Source organism: Strix uralensis, chromosome 1 (assembly GCF_047716275.1).
Source record: "Strix uralensis isolate ZFMK-TIS-50842 chromosome 1, bStrUra1, whole genome shotgun sequence".
Lineage (NCBI taxonomy): Eukaryota > Metazoa > Chordata > Aves > Strigiformes > Strigidae > Strix > Strix uralensis.
In genome coordinates, this window is record NC_133972.1 from 48,293,280 (window position 1) to 48,317,393 (window position 24,114).

At 37.9% G+C, this 24,114-nt stretch overlaps 1 protein-coding gene across 3 annotated transcripts in view; it reads right to left on the reverse strand.

Moving 5' to 3' along the window:
• Positions 1 to 24,114, reverse strand: part of ITGA8 (integrin subunit alpha 8) — a 114,740-nt gene that overhangs the window by 78,615 nt on the left and 12,011 nt on the right. For all 3 annotated transcript variants that reach the window (XM_074865064.1, XM_074865070.1, XM_074865076.1), the window contains 10 exons: positions 21,596 to 21,719; positions 19,291 to 19,352; positions 18,253 to 18,298; positions 17,133 to 17,258; positions 15,963 to 16,007; positions 12,923 to 12,966; positions 11,876 to 11,932; positions 11,645 to 11,697; positions 5,876 to 6,081; positions 3,519 to 3,710 (listed from right to left, as the gene is read on the reverse strand). In XM_074865064.1, the coding sequence (XP_074721165.1) occupies positions 3,519 to 3,710; positions 5,876 to 6,081; positions 11,645 to 11,697; positions 11,876 to 11,932; positions 12,923 to 12,966; positions 15,963 to 16,007; positions 17,133 to 17,258; positions 18,253 to 18,298; positions 19,291 to 19,352; positions 21,596 to 21,719 (955 nt within the window). The remainder of the gene's footprint in view (positions 1 to 3,518; positions 3,711 to 5,875; positions 6,082 to 11,644; positions 11,698 to 11,875; positions 11,933 to 12,922; positions 12,967 to 15,962; positions 16,008 to 17,132; positions 17,259 to 18,252; positions 18,299 to 19,290; positions 19,353 to 21,595; positions 21,720 to 24,114) is intronic.

Below are 24,114 nucleotides of genomic sequence, written 5' to 3' on the forward strand. Positions count from 1 at the left end.
TTAGAGCTGGGTGAATATTCTGGGAGGAAGGAAACAACTGCACAATTCCCTGGACATCTGTTGTTGGCCAGTACTGCAGGCATGCTGTGGTGCTAGACAGATCTTTCATCTGTATCAGTATGGCTGTATTATTATTTTTCCCTGCCTGCTCTGCTACTCCACCATTAAAACTTTGATCAGTTTTCTCCCATATTTATTATTTAACAGGGGTCCTGAGGGACAAGAGAGTCCTCCTCTGCCTTTCCTAAATAAGACCAGGAAGCAGGAGGTGGTCTCTCTCCCTTTGCTGGCCAAGAGTTGCAGGAAGAGGAAGGAGAAACCACTCCTCTGTCCACAGAAAAGCTGGGGGATTTGAATAGCACCGAGTATTACATAGCCTTTGTCTGCTCCTTAGTTCCTTCTCTGTTCCTGAGCTTATATAGGCATTTGGATGAAGAGAGAAAGATATCACTTCCTGCACCAAATGGCTGCTCTTCTCCAGAAAGCTAATAGGTAGATCTCAGCCTGAAGGTTCAAACCTTTGTCGAATAGGAGAAAAATTTGACTGTGATTCACCTTCACTTTTTAGGAACTGCATTCCCCAACTTGTAACTCAGTCTCTAAGAGCACTGGTTCCTGGGCTCAATACAGTGAGCCCAGGATGAAGCTCGGTGGTCTGTGATAAGAAGCCACACAGACAGGTGGCATCTTCTGGTCTCCAGGTCTGTGACCTGCTCCAAGAACATTAATACATGGTCTGATTTAAAGAAGAAGGTCTGAAACTCTAAAAGCTCTGCAAATGCTACACAGTGCACTAAAACTGAAATAGTGGAGTAACTCCCATCTCTCAGGCTCTCATTTCCTAGCAGGGATATGCCTGCCTCATGAACAATGTTAGGCACAAGGGCCTGAGTAAATTGTACAAGTACAGCTATAGTTACATGACTCCTGACAAACTGATGTCGGTCTCGAGCTTCTTGCAAGCATGACCCCTTTTTGAGCTCATTTGTCTTCACACAACACTTGAACTCTAGCCATGGAAAAGCTAATTTCTTGGAGAATCTCACCTTAGACTGTGGTAATACATGTTTATACCTGCAGCCAGACTTTACAGCTGGCTCTCATTTCCCAGTCTATGGGAACTGAACTTCTAAGAGTAATGAGTCAGTATAATTTGGTTTTACTATTTTTTTTATAAAATTGTTGATTTTATAATATACACATTAAAAAGATTAAATAAAATTTTTGAGATTTTTTTCTAACCTTTCATAAACCTCATTGAATCACAGTCATGACCAGTAGTTTGGGAACCACTGAATTAAAGGCTAGTTTCCTAGACCTTCTATGCTCAGCAAATACTCTGCCTCTCAGCTGACTTCTAAAATAAAACTTCCTTCCTATTCCTTCCAAGTTCAGTACCTTGTTTCCTCCTTGTACAAGGGCTGCCCTTCAACATTTCCGCCAGGAGCTGAAGAAGAAAAGCTCTTTGACACAAGAAGGATTACTTACTTGATTGCCTAGCATGTTTGTCCTGGTCCTGCATTTCCCTGGATTATTTCCTTTCTTTTTTTTTCCTTTTTCCCCATAGGAAGGCATTCTAGTTTTGTGCTAAAACTGTGCCACGGTTGTGCTATTTTTACAGCTCTGTTTTAGTGCTTCAGGTCTTTGTGAATTAAGGAAAAGGTGGTTGACTGACAGTAATGTTTTTTTATTGTCATTTTCTGACAGATTCTCACCAGTACTCTGGACTGCTCATCCAGATATTCAACTGAGGGATGGAGGGAAAAGCTAGTTACAGTAAATGCAGGGTGGGTTTTTTTTTCTAAAATAAGTCATTCACATAATAATACCAAACCATGTAACACATAGTGAGCCATATCACAATGTGAAATTCTGCAAGTAGGATGCAAGTAGTGGAGCCAACAATGACAAGTAGAATAACTCCAAGGAATCTCACAACCCAAATGACTATAGCAGTTCCTCAGTACACATTTAGAAAGATCGAGAACCATCACCCAAACTTTTCACAAATTATCTTAAAAGATGCTCCACATAAAGTATGCTAATACACTAGTTAGATTTCTACTCTTCTTTCTTCCCCATGTCACTCAAAGAAGACCTGAAAGAATCTCTCCCTTCCCTCTATCTTTTCAATCTTAGAAATGCCAGGAATGCAATATCCTGTTTTCTTTGGTTTTGCTAGGGGGCCTTGTGGGTGCTTTAGGAAATGTTTAAATGCTGAAACTTTAATAAAGAACTCCCTTGTCCAAAAGAACCTCATTAGTCATGGACAATGAAAGACTATTAATAGCAACATCAACAATATGCAAACAAAAAGTCAGAACAGTGTTTAAAAGCCCTTTCTTTTCTGAAATGCTAAAGATCCTCTCACTTCAGCCTTATGATAGCCTCACTTTATTACTCTGTAGTCAGCTTTTCTGTTTGTAAAACCATAAAACCTATTGTAAACACCCCTTCCCAGAAGCTCTCTTCTGCTTTTGGAAAAAGACACCTTTCAAGGTTTTTACAATCCATCAAAAGGTAAAAGAGAGCCCATTTTTGTCCCTTTGAAAATCACAATTTTCACTTTTGAAACAGTACAGCTTTTAAGAACACTACCCTTGAAATAACCAGGCTAACAAAAGTGATTTCATAGTAAGTTAGGGAAGTAAAGGCTATTAGCATTTTACTGTGGATGAACCTTTCACAATAACAAAATATGATGTTTTACTGCACACCCTTGCTAAGGCTTCTGAATTGTGATGAAAAGAAACAGAGCAGATTTTCTTCTAGAGGAGAGAGAGAGTAAATACAAGCACATTTAAATTAGCTTCAACATTCAGACTACTTAGATGCTAGGAATATGCCTCTTAAAAAAATAAATACCTCCCAGGAGAAGCTCAACTAATGTTACAAACTTGATAAACTTGAATGCATGTCAGGTAAACTAATAAGGAAGAATCAAAGCTAACCTAAAAAGGAAGAGTCCATATAGCAAAATGCAAACATAAAAGGGGTGGAAAGGCCCAAATGAAATATCTGCCTTTAAGCAATGTCTTTGCATTCTCTCTGCTTTTTTGTAATGCAGTCAAAGCCATTAAGAATCTATATATAGCTCAGTGTCTTTTCGGACAGCAAAAAAGAACTTAGCAACACAACCAAGTCAATCCCTTCTTCTACAACACAACATGTTTTTAATTAAGAAAGAATGCCAGGATGAAGGAGACCTTACAAGTTCAACAAGCAGAGAGCATTCTGGATGTGGGGGGAAAGGGTTAAGCTTTTTATTATTGTAAACTTCACATGTTTTATGTTAATGTAACTATTTAAACCCTTTCTTGCCTTTCTGATCATGACTTTTGACAGGAAAGGGAGTATTTGTTTTGTCTGATTTTAACTCTCAAGAAAGCAAGCTAGAACTATCTAAAAAATGTCTATTCTTTATTCTGACCTCTGCCTTCCAAAAGGAGCAGTTTAGGCATGATGCATTTTCCAGAGAACGGAAGTATGAAATTCCCTTTCTAACGGAAAAATCTTACCTGGGTAATCATTCTTGTCTACATCTGAGTCTCCTCTTAGAGTGAAGCCAAATCCCGAAGGCATGGACTGTGAGGCCCAGGCTCCATTAAGAACCTGGGAAGGGTTAGTCTTTAACCCATTACTGTATCCATTGTAAATGAGCACTTTTCCTCTTCTGTCTTCTCCTGCAAATGGTGCACCAATAGCAATATCTGCAGTGAAATAAAAGAATAAAAGAACGGGCACAATTGAAATAAAGCAAAAATTAATTCCCTGCAGGAAAACAGACATATATGGCTTCTGCTACATACATGCAAGAACTTCAACTTCAACTCTCTACTTCTGCATGGATCCTAGTTTTGAGGCAAACATAAAAAAAATATAGTCTCTTTTCTGTGTCAAACATTCATGACAAAAGCTTATAAAAACATCCTATGAAGGGGTTATTGCATTATACTAAATTGCCAGTCCACACTGGATTCCTCTACCATTCAATAAGCCTTAATAAACTCAGATCTAATGAATGACTGCTTCTACTTACATATTTTTAAACAGACACATTTTTTCTTGATTTTCTCTATCACCTAATTAATAAGGAACACCTGTTAGATAAAATTAATTTTCTTTTTCCAGATAAAATATCCAACATAAGACAAAAAAACCCCACCCCCTCAAACATCCAGTGATTTAGTATGCTAAAAAGAACAACAAAATATAATGTTTTCATCTACACCAAGCCAACATCTTATTGAGAAATGCGAATAGTACCAAGTCAGGAATTTAACAGGAGGCCTTGGGCATTCTGCAGTTAAGCACTGCAATCCTTAAAAAATTAGGTGCCATATCCAAGAAGTAGAACTCACAATGCTCTTCTTAGTTCCTATGCATGGGATGTGGAGAGAATCATGTGTCTAGATTGCGATTCAACAGCCACACTAGCTGAGCTACCCAATAGGAAACACTAGAAGAGGATATGTATCTATAGCTCTTACTTTTAGATTCTGATCTAGGAGCTGATGCTGGACTCCTTTATTAAACTTGACTTCAGCACCTGGAATTTGTACCTTCACTCTAAAGGCAGGAGTGCACCAAAGCTCTATGATTGGCATCTTCAGTCCTGAAGCAGATGACTTTGGCTCTAGATACTTCTCAGCCTTCTCTATACAGTGAAAAGGAAAAGCAGGAATGTGTCCTCCCTGCCTTACCAGAATTGTGGAGAGCAGGGATAACAACCTTCCCTACCCAGAGAAGCTGAGAGCATCTGCTCACAGGTAGAAGACAGGAAGTCTCCACCATGGCATCCAGCTGGGCTGAACTCCATGGTGGGATTCCAGGACAATCCAGTGAGGGTATTCTCAGCAGTCACGATCCAGTGGCTTGTATCCACAGGATGGTATTCAGATTTTGTGCACCGAACCCCAATACAACCCTGTGGCTCCTGACATGACTTATCCCTTGCACAGGAGCTACACACTGGTGATGCTGCCCAAGAGTCTAGTGGCTAGAGCACCATGAAAAACAGCCCTCAAGTTAAGGAGGAGCTCAGTCCATTAATTTTTCCTTAGTGGGCCAACTACTTTAAGGCTACTGTGCAAAATACCTCCTTCAGGAAAAACTCCTTGGGGTTTTAGATGCAGAGATGCATGATTTGCAGATCCCTAACATCCTGGAAATAAGAAGTAAAGAAATGTGTGCAGGGAAAACCAAGGTGCTACTGACCATGTCTAAGAGGCTTAATGCTAGATGCTCAAGGCATCCAGGATATCTCAGATAATTAAGCAAGTTAGTTTAGTTGGATTGTTTTCTTGAATTTAGGCTCCCAGTTAACTTACATGAACATTTTGTTGTGTGCATGTGCTATAGGCATTTGAAAAAGGTCCCATTATGCACCTGCTTCTTTTGGTGCTTAAGTACCAATGGAAGTCTGACTCCAAAATAGTACATCTGTACTTGTCCAATTCTTTCACTGTGGGCAAAATGTTCCATTTACTGAGCCTCATACAATTTTCAAACTATTCCAAGCATTTGAGGAGAGAAGGAGGACTCTGTTTTTAAACAAATGCAACATCTTAGCTAAATATTTAAATGTACTTATAGTCATAAACTAACAGATAATATTTTTATTCAAATGAACATGCTAATATTACTAAAAAATAGTCCTGTAGCCAATATGACTGCCCTCCTACAGGTAAGGTTTTCACGGTTTGGCCCTCAATATCAGTTTCATTATCATTAAGGTAAATTCTCGTGACTTTCAAAGGCCTTTTTAAAAAGCCTTTTTCAGCCACTGCACAGACACTTCATATTCACTGCTTAGCCATTTTAAATTTCGGTTTTATATACAGAGATATATATTACTACATTACATATAAATTACCATTATATCCATCTTGATTGAGATCTCCAAGGTGCGTGATTGCACTGCCAAATCTCCCAAACACTTCAGTGCCTGTCAGAATTTGCGCATCTCGGAAGAGGAATGCACTTTCTTGCAGGTATAAATAAACTTGCCCAACTTCTTTAGGCTTGCTCTCAAATTCTCGCTCCATAAAGAGAGGGGCGCCAACTAAGATATCATCTAAACTGGAAAAATCAATCAAAAATCAGTGTCACTGAGAGGTTGAGTGTGATCAACACAGTTCATGCATTTATTAAAGAGGAAGCTGATAATTATCATAGAGGCATTGATTAACTGAGGTAAGAAGGCACTTCTGGAGTTCTAGTCCAAACACTTGTGCAAAGCATGGTCCACCACGGAAGGCTGCCCAGGGCTGTGCCTACTCCAGTTTTGAGAATCTCCAAGGACGGAGACTCCACGGCCTCTCCGGGCAACTGCTTCCAGTGTTTGATCACTCTCACAGCAAAAACATTTCCTAGGTTTAAACGGAATCTCTTGCACTTCAATTTATGCCCACAACAAACACTGAAAAGCTATACCTTGCAGTTAATGATCCAGAAATCATTAATATAACGCAGAGAGGATCCGTGTTACTAGGACAAATTCTGTAGATCTATCCTGCTAATGGTGCTAGTGAGAGATAAATTATAGTACAAAATCTAGCTTTTAAAAATTATGTATCAGTAAGTGAACAACAGAACAAAAATTGCCACTTTCCAGCAGATTTTTGAAGTAATATACATGAAACACACGTAGAGCATCAATTAATAAAGAATGCCTCATCACTAATTCAAATGGAAGCTGGGAGACAAAGCCAAAGCTTTATTTCTGAAAATACTTCTGCTGACTATTAGATACATGAGTAGTTCCAGTGCTCACATAATTTACTGTATTAAGTATTAAAGAGAAAGGACATCATAGAATCACAAAAGTACGAGGCTTAGAGAGAAAAGTCCTTCTGTCCATTTTGCTACTCCAAGAAGAATCAGTAAAAGAAGACAGACTAATCAAAGGATATTTTGCATGTTGTTCTAAATGGGGGTGTTTCAAAACATGTTACCAACTTTTATTTAGTGAGAAAAAAAGACCTTTTCCTGGACAGTGAAGAATAAAATCAAGCAAGATTGACAGACACATGACAAGCAGAAATATTCTTAATAGATTATTCTGAGATATGAAATGATAGTGTCAGATTAATTTCTGAAGGTTGCTCAAGCCTGTATAAATTAATAGGATAATTCCCATGTATTCAGTGGACATTGGTCATCCATATTAAGGAACTCTGTTACTGCAAATAACTAGTACTATTTTATCACAGAATTTTTAGTTTGGAAAACATATTTTCTTGCTCTAATGTGAAACTTTGTTCAAACTTTGTAAAACTTGTAGAAAACTTTCTACTCTCAATTCATCATATTCCCAATAGTGGTGTTTTCACAAAGGCTTTATCCATTAGTAAAACAATTAATAAAACGGCACTATATTGGTTTTCCCAATCCCAATAGCAAAAAAACCCCATATGATTTAGGACTAGCTCAGCTACTACTTTACCATAGATATATACTATGGTTCTAAGATCTATACGATAGAATTTAGTACAGAATACCACGTCTAGAAGCCTTTTAATCTGATTGTAGAACTTACATACTCTATAAATTGTCATAAAGTACTTCTACAAATTTTAGTTCTGTATTAAGTTTTATAGTATGTTTCCATAAAGGAAACTGTTAATTCAAAATGTCAGGTCACTTTGGTACAGTTGTTCTATTCTTTGTATGTCAGATTTTACCCCACGGCATGAATAACTAAAAAAGGAAGGAAGCAGATGCTGACTTGACATCAAAGGTGGGATTTTCCTTTCACACTAAACATCAAAAGTCCTCCTCTACTAATGGAAGATGTGTGTGGTTGGGACAGAATGTCAGCTGAAACGGTTGCCATGAAACAATAGCAACAATAAAAACAGATCATGAATGCTCTTCTTCTTACAAGTTATTTTACATATGCTCTGTAATAAAAGCATTACACAGTGGCACTATCATCAATTATTATTTTATTACATCACAGTCCAGATATTTCCAGTAAGATTGAGACCCCATGGTGTTATATGCTATATAAACCATGAACTAGAAGATGGACCTGGCTCTAATGAATATTTTACAAATGAAGGACGGTAAGACTAAGGGAAGGTTTTTTTTAGAGGTGGTAAGGAACCAAAAGATTCAGAGCCAGGAAGCTCCCAGTACATCGATGTAAAATAAGTACATACCTAAATACCTTTAAAACTCTGGTCCACAGAGCAATATTCAGAGTGCCTAAAATGGTGAAAAGAGATAGGCGACTACCTGTCATCCACAGCGGCATAAAATTCTCTAAGCAGAAGCCTAACCCTGAATTCAAGATTCACCAGATGAGCAGAAAGCAAGCAGACAGGAGCTGAAGTCTGTTGTGCAGGGATCACAGTATCTCAGGAGGAGTGCACAGTGCTGGGTTACTTTTCTAGGAAGATTTCTACTTTGTTAAAATAAATGATAATGATTGTATAAAATGCATGAATAGTCCAGGGAGTAGGGACCACAATCCAGTAGCTAAGATGGCTTGTCTTCTGATGTGCTGAGGGAAAGGCAGGAGGAAGGCAGTCATCTAAATTACACTGACCTACTTCTAAACTGGTTATGGGCAGCAGAGCAAACTGGAACCCCTGCAGCACTTAGTTTGCCTTCCCTCAAGGTCTTGGCATGTCCCACCCACACCGAAGCCTTTCTTTCCTCACCCTCTTGATTTTCCCCCTTCTCTGTCAGTGCAGAGCTCTGTAGGCCAAGGAAAGCTGCTTCAGCAAGTCCTCAGAAAGAAGGAATTCTCCCTCAGGCAATTCTAGGGATTTGGGTTTGTTTGTTTGTTTGGGTTTTTTTTTTTTTCACTGTCACAGCAGTGTACTATAGCCAGAGAGGAAGGATTCTTCAGCTACCCTGCTCTCTCTGATCCTCATTTACTTATTCCTGGTTTCTTTCCAAGTGGGTAATAAGCAAGCAATTGTTGTTTACCATGCTTTATAGTCAGCTTCACCTTCCAGCTCCTACAGTTTAAGTATTTAGACATCAAGCGGTCAAGGGCGGGGGGGGGGTCACTTGTTGAGTTACAAGTACCTATGTGATTAGAATGATGCAGTTTTGTGGGTGCAGGATATTTAAATTGTAGGAGTTTATATTTACAAAATCCAGTTCTGAGCCAAAATCAGGTTGATGTGATCTCTTTTAAAAAGCCATAAGAGCAAAACAAAGGCAAAAGCCCCTGGACAGTAATATTAAACCATAAAGTGCAGTTCAGTTTGCAGTAGTATTTTGAACTGGTTCATTAGATTTATTTCATTACTGCACTGAGATGTTGCAGTTAACATAAATTATGTATTTATTTTTGTTCCAACCCAGAAACGTAACCAGCCACTATGGCTTCCCTTATGATAAAAAAAAATCTTTAAAAAGCACAAGCTGACCACCTGCTGAGACTGTATGCAGTTTCTTTGTATCCTGCTGAGTAATAAAAAGCAGGAGTATGGGAAATGTCAAGAGGTCAAAGTATAACTATGGGAAGCTTTGATATAGGCCAAATAAAAGACCAGTAAACAGTTTATTCCACTACTTTTATTGGACTGTTTCAGTTTAAATGGAAAGTGTTCTCTTTTTTCCTCTTTACTAGGAATGTAGTCTGTAAGTTGATGGCAAAGTTTGATTTGTTAAGTTTCATTGTGAATTTCTCGTTATTAGCAGTGGGCAACTAAACGGTAGTTCAAACAATATCCTCAATTTCCCTGTTCTGCCCACAATCCTGATATGGTGCAGATAAAACTGCAAGAGTCACCCTGGAACACCTGCAGAACTCTTGGAGCAGAAGGTCTACAGAACTTTTTTTCTAGGATGAGCCTAACCTTTGAGCCACGTCTTCCGTTTCATTACAGCAAAACATCATTCCTATTAATCTTTTCAGCATACAACTTATTCAGGTTTCTCGTACTGATAAGGCCATCACTACCTCCTTTATCCTTTGCTGCACAAAAAACATAAGTGAATTTGAAGTGGTCATTTCCCGTTTGCTTTTTCTTTTCCTGTCTCTCTGTTTTACTCTCCCTTTCAGATAAATATTTCTATCAACTACATGTGCAAATCAGCAAAGACAGACTACATATCTAATCAGACATGTTTATCAAGGAACTACATGTGCAAATCAGCAAAGACAGACTACATATCTAATCAGACATGTTTATCAAGGAGAGCTTTTTGTGTTTTGTTTTCTATGGGATGTTTGGATCTTAGAGAGAGTCATTAGATTTCTTTTAAGATATAGACTGGGAGACCACACAGGCCTCAACAGCAGTTTGATTATATTATTGACATAAACAATGGTCTTAGAGGTACACAGAAAATATGAGACCTGCCAAGTAACCCTATGGTTCACAGGAACTAACCTGCATAGGAAATAGTTTGGTTCAGTGAGAAGTTAAATAGTACATTCCCAGAAAGTCTAATGAGCATCTACTCTAACTTAGATTAGCGTTTCTCCACCCTTTCACATTAGTAATGCATTATGGTAGGACTAAATCCTGACTCTGTATATCATAAAAATAGGAATTTTCAAAAGCTATTGTACTATCACAAAATTTGATCTCAGAAACGTTAAAAGATTTGAGTACTATGAAGCCACAACAGAAACTGCTGAAGTTTTTTGTTGGGTTTTTTTTTGGGGGGGTTGTTTTGTTTTGTTTCTTTTGGAACTGCAATAACATTTTATCACCTTGTTACTTTTCTCTTTTCTTGTATCCCTCACTCTTTAAAAGGTCACTAGTCACTGATGGGAAGCAATGATTTAGCCACAAAAAATTATTTAATGCTCTCTGTTAATTAATGAGAAATAATTGTAAGAAAAGAGTATGAAGTAGACATATCTGAGACATTTTGCAATAGACAAGAGTATGCCACAGCTCTAAATATAATCCTGGCTCACCTCTGTGCAGACTTCTAAGGCTTTGAGCTTCAGGGATCTTTATCTCCTTGCTAGAAAGCTAGTATCAATATTCACTTACTGAAGTCCTGATCTTCTAAAATATTTAATCAGACTTTACATGAGTTCAAAGTTAGCAAGCGTTTTGTTCAACAGGGCCTGAAATCCCCGAGTATCTTAGGCATGACCCTGGGAGCTGAGCAGCATTCTCCCTCAGACAAGCACAATGCCTGTTGTAACAACTACGGGCCATAGACACTTCTTGGTCCTCTGGATGATGAAAATGGATGGCCAACCAGCAGGTGCTGGAATGAGAAGCTGATGATATTGGAAAGCTTTTAAAATTCAGAAGTGAAGCTATGGATGGTCCACATGTGAGAAGACTTACCTGCTTTTAAGAACGGGAGAATGAACTTTTGACTCGCACCTATCTCTTCCCAGCAGTTGTTAGTGCTCTTTATTCACTGTTCTTCTACATGGACCTGTTTCCTAAGACTTTGGACATTCCCGCTCTGCCACATTGCTTTGAATAAATATTCAGAAAGATAAACTCATGCAAACTAGGCCTGCAAATACTTGTGCCACTCTGATTGCACAAAGATAAGCCTATGTGAACAATTAAAATTAGAAAAGCAGAGAAGTTCAAGAGAAGCATTTTGAGGTATGAAGCACCTGAAAACCTATGTTTATTAATAAATATCAGGCATTGCTTCTATGAATGTTCAGTGGAGCTGAATATATTTGGTAACCTACCCATCATTGTTAACATCAGATACTGCAACAGTGTACCCAAAATAAGACGCCATCTGGAAATAAAAAACAACAGATAGGCTTTCATATCAGATATCAATTTTTAAATTTTTTTTACTGATAATCCTCTTTGTTTCTATGGTCATTAGTTCTAAAAAATACTTTATATGTTCTGTTAATGAAACTATATGCTCTAGAGATAGAATATTTCATCACACAGTTGCTTGACATTACCTGTTCACCAGTGAAGTTCTGGATAAAGGTCAAGTCTGAAGAATTAATAATTGAGACCTGGTAACAGAAAAATATGGAAAGCTTCAAGCACACATGGAGGTGCTACACCATAACATCACTGCAAACCAATCTGACACACTGAAATATGGTCCAAGTGGCCAAGAAAAAACGATTCTTTTCAGTCTGTTTTCCTGTATGACCTTCAACAAATCACTAAGATCTTGAGTCTCAGGTTTCCCATGAATCAAATGGGGACAAGACTATTTCCCTTCCTTACTGGACACTGAACAGCAGCAAATCACAGACTATCAGCTAACCAGTGACCACATTATTAGGCATGAAAACATGAACTTAAAACATAAAGAACTATATACATACATATATACATACATACATAAATATATATACATACACATATACACCTTTCTTCTGAAAAATGGTATGAATAAGTTCCAGAGACACAAGGAATTTTGGGTACACAAAACTAAAGAATGTGTCTGTGGCTGGGATCTCAGTTTCCCAATCAGGCTAGTTCCAAAACTTTTTTTTCCTGTGAGGTAAAAGCTGTATCCACACATGTATATCGTTTTCTCCCCTCACTTCTAACTGCATATCATGACTCTTTGCAAGTGGCATTCAGCGTATATACTTAGAGCACTGAAAATAAACATTGGGTATGAATAATCTGAATTTAGACTTCTCTCCACTGTGGACACAGCATAGCACGTGAAATATGCTAACCTGTGGGTAAGCTTAGGTCTGATAACACTCAGTGGGTATAGGGATACTAATCATACTCAAAGCATGCTTGTAACTGGCTATTGAAAACAGACTTCAGAAGGGACTAAGGGCTTAATATTCAAAGCTCAAACCAGTAAGGCATTTCAACCCAGCCAGGTAAGCCTGAGGGTGAAAGTCAGTGGCAGTTTTCTCTGATTAGAAAGATTAGGGTCAAAGAGACAGAAAATGTAATATAGTCTTTAACCTTCCAAATAGTCTAACTGCCTTCTTGCTATAAAAAGGATAAAATGTGGGTCCAGTACATACATAGCCAAAGTTCTGTGCTCCCCTCGGGACTCCAGCAACCAGCTCTGAAAGGATAAATGATCAACAGTGAACTGGTTATGCTATCCAAGTGTGCATGCAATATGCATCCCATGTCACTTAAATCTTCCTTGACATAGGACCTTTAGCATTTTGATTAGCTATCTGTATCAGAAACACCTGCAAATCACTTCAAGACATTAATTCATAAAATTTTAACATTCATTGTTAGTTGCATGAAAAATTACATCTCAGCTGTTGAATACACCCATTCAGAGATCTTTCTGCCTAGCATTACTTCTCATAGCACAGTATAATAAAGCTCTTAGTACAATTCAGCTTGTTACCTGACAGCTGTGGATTGATGGAACCAGAATTAGTTGTGGCATCACAGAGTACACAAGCTAAATGCAACTGTCCTTACAAATACCCCTCTTCTTTCTGGCTGCACAATAGTTTGTCTCATCTGTTATTTGGCTTGATGCCATGAAAGTGTTCAACAAGTTCAGCACAGGCTATCTAAAAGTATTACAAAGAAATTTTTGTAAGTGGCGTTGAAGAGATCCACTGAACATGAAATATTGGACCAAGCTGCCTTCTAGGATGTAATTATTCTCAATGGCAAAATCCTAAACAACCACTGGAAAAAATGGGAAAAAAAGAAAGAAAAGAACAAAGTCACAGCCTGCAGTCTTACTATCTAAACTTTCCCTCGTTAGGATATCCATATCAGAAGACAGCAGTAGGAACTTCAGATAAAAGAGCACCTCAGACACCTTCCTGTACTGACCTCGCATTCCTCTGTTCCTCTCTGGGTTTATATGTTCCCCTGTGGTTGAATGTGTTTGGCCAAGGGGAGATGGAAGTAGTAACAAAGAATTGAACAGGACACAGGACGATTCCTGGGTCAGCCAACAATGCAATTCTTTGCGCCAATCATTCACATGACTTACTGATTCAAGAATCATCCATTATAAAACTTTGAGTATGCATTTAAAAAAAAAAAAAAAAGAAAGAAAAAGGTGGCTGCAGCCTTCTACTACCAGGGATACATCTGTTTTTTCATGGTATAGTGTTTGGCTCAAAATTGTGCTTTTTTTTTTTTTTTAAACCCATAGTGGCACAAGACAGGAAACTCTTAACTTTACAGGGATTAAGCAGCAGCAGTTCTGGAGAGCTGGGTTCATTTGTAGAAATGTACTATGTCTCTGTTGGCTTTGTGAGTCTGGACCATGGAGCTGTTCACCTCCTCAAGAAAGCTACCCCTTAAGCAATACTTTCAGACAGACTGTTAGCTTTATACAAGAAACATAGCTCCTAAGGTATGAAACACCAGGGATCACAGATATTTTCAGCTGACTGTATGTTTTGAAATCCTGTACAATTTCAGAACACCTGAAAATAGCTAAATCATGGACAAATTTCTATTTAAAACTGATTCTTTTTAGCATACTCTACCAAACAGACAGCTGTGACAGGAGCTTTTCTTCTACACTGGATTCAACTTGCAGAGACACTGAAAAACTGCTGTTCAATTTCTAACACACCTGCAAAACTTACTTTGCAACTTAAAAATCTGACAACGTTCAGCTTGTTTTTAGTTCTTCTGCCACAGCACTTCATGCTATGAGTTCAGCACATCAATTAAGTGAGGTTTATGTCCTGTTGGTATTTAGTTAAAGCCCCAGTGATGTTCCAGGAGCTGCTGTTGCTAAACCTAGCCCCTCCAGGATGGATTGCTCTGACTTTGTCCTCAGAGAATTACAGAACTTTTACTGGAGCTGCTAGCTTCCCTGGCTGTGTGAAACTAGTAAATATCCTGTGTCACCTTTCACCAGAGGGAACAACTTGAACCTCAGTGTTTGAGATGAATTCTAAGTTTTGCAAATTTAAAAAAATATTTACCCTACAATTTTGGTCAAAACTTGTTTCTCAATGCACTTTGCTTACTTTATCAAAACATGACTGTAGAATCCTAGAAAGTGGTGTTTTACAGATCATGAAACATTTCAGGTGAAGGTTTCACAGTGATGATGTTTTTAAGCAATGCTATTAAGTCTGGGAGATGTCTGGTTCTTTGTGGATGACAGTTGTGTCTAGATACAAGTTATTCTAAATATGTCCTGCATCAAACTTACTTGATCCATGAACCTTTACAAAGTCTCAGGCATGATTCTATATTTGGACATTCAAACTCATGTGCATTCAGCTTTTCCTAATTCCAGGGCTAACTGAACACCTCATCTTCCTGTAGAATGTTTTCTCTCCCTCTAAGCCCAGGTTTTAATAAAAGAAATTAAATTATTCTGTCTCCTGCTCTTAAATATAAGGCTTGGGGGAGAAGTAAAAGCCCAGGAAACTTGTTCTTACTGCATTATGCCTGTGCAGGAAAATACAGTGTATGAAAAGGATCAGCTAATGAACCTCACCCTTAAAGCACATGAACTGGAACTGGGGAAACTTACAGAGCCAAGAGTTGCTTTTACCAACAAGAGCTAGCATGCCATTGTAGACACATCTTTGTCCAGAAGCAGCTGAATGTTACCTCCTAGTCCAGGCTGTGATGTTTATGTGGCAGTCAGAAGTGTGCTTTCAGCATACACAGACATTCCCAAGCCATGCTGCATCTGGCCAGCCAGATGCTGAGGTCCAGCAGCCACGGAGCAGGTGAGTAACTTGAGTATGGACTGAAAGACTGTACAGGACTGCACTGGTGGCTCCACTTCTTACTACTGGTCACCAAACTGTTGTTAAGTGAGCCTGGATAGCTCCACCTACCATGTTGTCACAGCTCTAACTGCTGAACAAATGCATGGGCATGGTACCATAACAACAGATTCCGACTTTTGGGTTACTTAAATTCTGCTCTGTTATGCTATACCTTCTAAGGAAATATTTGCCTCTCAGAATATTGTGTACAGATAGCTTGAGTTTTACCAGTGCTTCAAATGTATAAAAGGTATGTTCCTACACAGAGACCCTGAATGAGGAATTTAATAGGTGCACGGCCATCTGGTTTCCATTCAAGTGCATAGCTTCTTACCTTGTTCAGAATCCCCAGTAAATTCCCCGGCAGCCACAGAGTAGCCTGTTTAAATATAAATTACAAGCAAAACACTCGATAAACCATTTCTTTCAAAAAATATGCAAGGACAATCAGATTTGTCTGTTCATCTGATCACCAGAAGGCAAATTTTCTAACGTTAGTATACTAAAACTGTGTGGAAAAAAGGAAAATTGTTTATCTCATTATCATGACTAAATGAACTGTTAAGTTTGAATGTATAATAAATCTATCCATTTTCTCCAAAAATGAGCTTCTAAATTACTACTAATAATTTATCTGAAAGAACAGCAGGTACTATGGTGGTTTGGCCTAACAGCTATTGACACAATTTAGGTCTTCATTAATGTACTGTAATGTGTGAGTATCCTCTTTTAGCTCTATATGGAAGACAGATTTCCAAAGATGCAGTTACGTACCTCCTGGAGCTTTAGTAAACCTGTGAGATAATTGCTGTTGACACAGTAAAGACTTTTGGACTGTATCAGGGACTATAAATTCAAATCTACGGGCACAGATGAAAGGATGCACCTTTGTCTTCAAATTCCACTGCATCTTTTTGATAATTATGTTGAAGAAAAACCTCTTACATGCAGAGACATGTGAATATCATCCAAATTCTTAGAGATCAGTACTAATAAAGGTACCTAAAGAGCCTTTTTTCCATTCATTACATAATATCTTCAAACTGACTTTTGTTATTGCTTACTTCAATTGTATCCTTTAAATATCAGTGAGAATAAATTCTGTACTTGCACAGTACTGCACAAAATACGGCACAACTGAATTTTCTTTTATCTATTGAAAATTGAAGCAGTCTAATTACTTTAAAACCATCATTTTGGAATGAAAAAAGATATAAATGGGAAAATTTTGTATTTCTGCTTAATTATTTAAGATCAAATAATAAGAACCCTAATGAGCCATTTAAGATCTCAATCCTCAAAGACCGTTGCTGTGCATAATTTTAAGAATGTTCATAATCCCACTGAAGTAACCAGCAAACTACTGATTTGATGTTGAGCTTAAGGCAAAACACGTTCAAATCCTCTCACAATTGGGACATTAGTAATTTAGGGCTTGTTTTCACATTTATATAAGCCCCATGCTTTTAGAACATATTGCTAACTGACACAGAGCATAGCTTACCCATGTAATTGTCATCATATGAGGGTGGTGCCACTCCTGTTTGCTTCTCTCGTGCCAGTTTCCTCAGAATATCCTTGAAGGAATAATTTGCAATGATATCCGCAATACTTGCAGTGATTACCTGACCTGGATTCAAACAACTTCATAAATGAAAGGGACAAAAAGGAGAGCCAGTTTCTATAAAATAGGGCTAGCAGAACATCAGAACAGAGCTGAAGCGATAATATATCAAAGATGCAAAGAGTAGACACCTTCTCTCAATCTTTCTCCATTATTACCCTAAAAGTCTCAAGAGTACACATAAATCAGTACAACAAGGCATGGAGACTCTACTGAATCACCACAAAAATATCTTCAGATTCATTTCAAGGTACTAAGTCAAACTAAAGTCAAGCATTTTCAGGCTCAGCTACCTTTTCATGCTGTACTGTACAAATGTAGTAGACCAGTGGAAGCAATTTCTCAATGGAGAATTCAAAGCTATGACTACCCACCATCATAACCAACTAGATCTTCCCCTTTAATGGCAATGCCAAAACACACATCAATGAGACTGACAATGGGCAAGTTGGTAGGCAGAGTCTGGGAATCAGCTATATCATACATGTCAAAACAGATTAAAGCAAAAATACCCTTTCAACACTTTACCAAACCACTTCAGATTTTATCTACATGAGAAACTATATCTTGGAAACTACAGCGATGCCACAGATGAACTAAAAATATATGCAGGTAGCAATAAAAGGTTGTGTTCAGAAGCAAATAGTGACAAAAACTTTGAAAATATTACATTTGCTGTACAAATATTAGCTATGTTTAAAACTGCAGTATTCCTAGGAAGAAAGTCAGCTTATTAATTAAATGACAAATGTTCTAAAATGCCAACATAAAAATAGTTATTTCTATATTTTTCGCTTCCTATACAACCTACATCCTGAATTTTCCCTGACTTATTTTTATGCTCAGTTGCTTGTTAAGTAATTCTTCTGATCTATATTTGTTGAAAATCAGACCAGAGATTGGCTATCTTAAATTGAGAAAACAATGGAAATCTAGAACATTTTCCACAATACTTTCTGCTTCACTTCTTAGATCAAGTTAACCAGCCAGATGAACGTACCTTGCCAATAAAAACTACCAGGCCCACCTACTATCAGGTCACCATTCTGCAAAAAGCAAAATTGAATAAAATTACACAACAAAAGAATACAACAAAATTGGGAAAAACAATTTAAATCACCAAAAAAGTATCAGAACGACAATAAAGGAGAATAGCCCTGTTCAAGGAAAGGATGTACGTGCATGGATGTGCAGGAAAATCCACAGTTAAATGAAGTTAAGATCACCCTATGCATCTTAACTTGAATGAAAGCCATAATTTTTTTAGCACTAACATAACATTCTAAAAATTGCTGATTATTTGTAAAAAAACAAAGTCAGCATAAAAGAGGGTTTTCACATTCAATGAAGCAACAGTAACATTGATAGAGAAATATACTTTTGTCTACCCTACAGTGAGGTCTTTACTCCTCAGCTATTAATCATGTGAATAACAATGTAGCTGCAGAACACCGAAAACAATGGCAATGATCAAAGTTATGTGAGGTCCTGATGCAGTAATAGCTTAATAACAGTCCCAAAGTTTATTCTTTGGCCCACAATGTTGTTTCTGGGCCTTCTTGGCATATACGATCAACTAGCTATTTCCCTTAAGCACTTTAACCTCCACAAAAGAACAGTCTTACTCAATGACCAGTTTGCCTCCGAAAGCATCCTCATACAAGCTATTTTAACTGTTTAAAACTAGCTGGTGCCTGCCCATTATTTCCTGAAAGTCAGGTGTCTGGAAAGCATTGTAAGTGGGACACACTGAGATAGAAGCACATACAATTTTTCACCTAATTACCTATTAAGATAGACCAAGCAGAGTCAGACTGGAGTGCTGCAAAGAGATAAACAGGTGCTGATTGCCATATTTCTTTTATTAATGAAATCAGAAAGTTTGAAACTTGCAAAGGGGGAAAGAACTTGCAACAACTTCATGAATCTCTCTATATGCAACAGCATGGGGATACTCTTGATCACTGAGACAGTGCTTGAACATTAGGGATATATCAGAATTACAACTGGTCAAAGTATTTTGGAAGCAGAATCTCACCTTGTAAAAATCTAAGCTGAAACCTGCTTGACAAAAGCCTTGTCCTTCGGGATCTGCATTGCCTGGAATTATGAAGGTAGAAGCATTTTATTGATTTCACAGTGCATGAAGAAGACAGCTTACACATCCCTGGAGCTGAAAGGCTGTAAAGGCAAAACTACCAAAATATGTGAAAAGATGTGTATTCTTTTTTAGAAGAGGCAGAGCAAATCAAGACCTTCTACAGGGCCCTGAATATGCAGCCCCCTTGTGAAGACTTTGAAAAATAGGACCAGTTACGTGGGACTTTCTCCTCTCACTACCAAGGAATGACCCTTGCAACAACTACCAGGGATTCAGTTTGAATTTGGCTAGAGATACAAAAGTAAACAACAAGAAATCGCAGAATGGTCACCACAGTCTGCTCTGCCATAAACACAAAATAAGTGTTTACTAAGGCATTCTCAAAAAATGTTGACATAGTGGATGGGTCAGCGTGGGTCAATGTTCAGACAACATCCTGGTTATCTGTACCAGGACAAGGAAAGGGGGCATATGTTCCTCACAACGGCCAGCCCTTTAATTGACACACATTTGCTCAATGAGAACTGAAGTGTTGTAATTTTGGATGGTCATGTGTACATGCAAAAACATCCTTCTTGCTTCTGTCCATCTTTATTTCTAGTCTCCAAATCCTTATATAACTGTACAAAGTGCGTTGGCATGCATTTTAGGGCTTTCCTATGAGTGCTGGAAGTCTGCAGGATTCGGAAACTGAGAGAAGGAATGGCCACTTGCACTCTCTCTTCAAATGGCATAAGCCTTTGGCAAAGCCCCAGTGAGACTCAGAAATACATGAAGCAGATCTTACGGTCACCATTTCTTACAGATTCAGCTTCTTTCTGTACCTGTCCATCCAGGGACAAGTATTAGGCTTTAAAAGATGTAGCACAACTCAGTTTAGAACTATACTGCAATGTGAGAAAAGAAAAGCCAGAGTAACACTGAATGCACATGCAAATATCTCATGTCGTTATAGGTGTGCAGATTTTCTGGTAGACCATAGAAAGCATTATTGGGCTACATTATCACACATCTGTCAGATGTCAAGAAAATCTAGCTACATGATATGATGCTGTCTCTAGATCTTCATAGGAAAGAGACCTTTTAATTATGTGAAGTAAGTGTCTACTTTTTCTGTAGAATGCCTGTTACTTTCTTGGCAAAATAATGCATGGTTATGCACGGTTGGCTCCTACTCAAAGGTAGGAGCACAGTTTGCAGTACAGTAACAGTTAAAAGGTGTTTTGAAATTAGCCCGCATGCACATGGCAAGAATGCTAGCTGCAATAGCAGGGTCTCTGTACAGGGGGTATCATGACAAGGAACTTCTCATGTTAGGCTAGCATATGCAAGTTGAAGTAGCTACCCATCTCAGCTAAACTGAAGAACACCATGGCTTTGCTGGGAGGGTTTCCCCTGGAAGGGATAGGTAAACCCATCACATCTGCTGTCTTACACAGATTACCTTTAGAAAAGTAACTGAAAGAACAATTCTCTGATCTGTGAGTGCAGAAACTGCTGTACACCCAGCCCAGTCCAAAGCTCAGTGAAGGCACTGGATACTTCATATTTGTTTTAATAATTTGGAGCACTGAGGTAATGAGAGTACTAATAATCATCACAAACACTTAGACTTAATCTAACATATGGTATTTTATGCAGACCTCTAAGTAACTGAACTTGGTTCTAAATATATGTGCACTGTTCTTCCCTATTCCCGAAGAAGTAAGGCCCAGAGATTGCTACCACATCCTCAGAATAGCACAGAGAAGAGTGTGGAACAGCTAATGTGCATGGCTTTCTTCCATGCTGGAAGTCCTTCATAAATGAGCTATTGTGGGTGATATTGGCATGAATGGTGATACAGGCTCATGTGTTTCTGTGCAGGGTCTGGTCTTCAGATGGTGATCCTGTGATGAGAGATTTATACTCAGCATGAGCATGAGTAATTGGTTTAAAATGCTGTCTGGTTCTTATCTAGATCCGTTTGCTACATTTTAAGCCATTTAAATTGAACCAATTATATCTCATCACTGTAACAGCATAAGCTTAATTTACTTAATTTCTTCTCTTTCAATTATATAATAAAGCATCCAATTGCAGGCACATAATTTAATGTTGATTATTCTTTAAACCCTCATTCAATGCAATAATGTCATATAGTAATCTTCATTCAACCAAGACTGTGTGATGACTGGAAGGATGAAAACACTGAGTGCAATATCAATTCCTCCAGCACAGGATTTTTCCTATTAATACTTACTGTTGCGACAAGGTGAATATTCAGCATAGGCACTGAAGTTCTGAATTGCTACATAGCAGGTGCCAACGGGGTCCTTCTCAGGGCTATCTTTAAGGGTTCTCCAATGATATAAGGGAGCACAAGCCTATCAAAACAGGAATGATGTCACGTGTACCTTTCACACACTCACACATATGGCAAATGTAGTTTTTAATAAACGGTGTACAAGGTTTCTCTCTGGTACTGCATCATTCATACAGCAATGATAATGTATTGACAGAAGAAAATGCAGGACCACTGCTTCTTATAATTTCATTATAACCTGAAAAGCATAGTCTGATCTTTCACCTATAGCCCTTAGCAGGTGAAATCTGTCAGGGACTACAACTCACATTTAAACATATGTTACAAATACCCTCTAAGCCTGTTTCACAAGTAATAGGTTTGCTCTATTATTGCTCATTGCACAGGTCTTGATCCCATAGTTTAAGATGTAGACCACATACATGTGGCTGAAGACATTCCTACTTCTGTCCTGATATGTCTTAAGATAATGGGCATTGCAGCAGAACTGCTATGATTTTACTCTGCTTAGCAGAAGGACATTTGTCAGGGTGTTGTGTCATATTGTCTATCACAATCACCAGGTTGTCTGCCTTCCTATAAATCCCTGGTTTATAGAGAGACAATACAGCTATAATGCATTCAACAGCCTCTGAGTGAACAGGTTTTGTTAAGTAAGTTTTGGCTAGCGAACTAATATTTAAATTTCTGTGTTACGGTACTGGTGTTACAAAATATATACAAGTTGTGTAGAGAGAGACATTCTTTTTCAAAAGTAATTCAGATAATTGGAAAAATAAAAAAGATAAGCTGTCAGGTATGCAAGTCATTCTTCAGGAGTTCCTGTGCCCTAAAACTTTTCAATTGGCTGGGGGGAGGGAAGACACTACCTCTCCCTTCAGCCTTGCCTCTGTAAGATACAAATAAATCCTCCATCCACATGCTACCTTGTCTTACTTTTCCAATCAGAAACCTGTCTACCTCTGGCAAGGCATTGTTATTATCCACATTACTGTATAAGCCTCTGTCCTGCAATCAGTTCCAGCTGGATGAACCATTGTGCTACTCAGAGCTTACTATAGAAGCCAGAGCTTCTGGAACAACGGTTTAAGGGACAGGGACTCTTAACGTACCCCTGCCTGGAAGACCTTACAGATTAAAACAGAGAGCAAAAAAGAGGAGCACATGTCCTGTGAGAGTGGTTTCAGGTACATCTGACATCGAGCAAAATGGATTGAAACAAGAACTCAAAGTAATCAGATATGTTGACCTAAAGCAGTGTACTATCACGTTTGTAGTTTTAAAAAAAAAAGGTTCTGACAGCTTGATAACATTTTCTTTTTCTCTCAGTCTACAAAGCTTAAAAGTTTTCTAGCTTTGCTGTTCAAATTTTTGCCTGAAAAGTGTTGACCATATCTGCTTCAGAAAGCCTGAGAAAAGTTATCAGAAACAAAACAAAGTTTGTTCAGTACAGACACAGCACATCAGTGAGTGATGAGGTTTTCTGCTCACTTGATTAAGATTCGGCAAATGGTGGTAAAGAACTATTTTATTTCGGTTTGTGAACTGTTGTTTAGTTGAGTACGTAAAATGAAAGATCTTCAGCTACTTTTAGAATTTTTTAGAATTTTTACATTTATTTAGCTCTGTAACAGAATAGGCTGATGTTTTATTCATTACCTGTTCCATGATAAAATCCTTCCCTAGGTTAACCACCAGGCATACTATATAAGGGAAAGCATTTCCTTGAAATACTTCTTCCCTTATGACTACTTCTTAAGTAATAATAGAAAGTTTTAGGCAAATCCCAAAACACCAAATATTACTTTACAATTGTAAAAACTAATAAAACTAATGACCAAATTAACTATTCTTATCACAATTATTTCAGCAACTTTTTCAATGTAAACCTTAGCGCATAAATTGTAAATATAAAATGTCTGTGTATAAGAAGCATCATCACTGCTTTACTAAGTAATAAAAGTACTTGCCCCCTGCTAGGATCCTCTATCAATACAGGCAAAATGCTCAGTGAAACTGGAAAACAGACATTGTACTTTGACAGCAATCTTGATTTGGAGCTTGTTTATCATGACTTTTTTGCAGCTGTTTTACCGTGACTATGACATCGCTGTTTAAAACAATGTAAATGGGACAAAAGAGGTCAGTGCTTTCTCTTACTAATTGACCTTCAGCACAGGTTCCTGGCTTCCATTACATTCTGCATTTAATATTCAAAAAAACTCTTCATAATACAAAACATTTTATAGCATATAGCTATCAGTTACTGTGTATCTCTAAAATATGTCCATTACCTGTTTAAAAAAAATAATCACTCACTTCCATAACATTATGACATTCTGCTACTTTCATATGCCAGCAGAATCATCTTCACTTGATCAGTTCAACCTGATTTTATAGTCTGCTTTCATTTTCTGAGTCATATACATTATCTGTTTTATAATTCATGCATAATC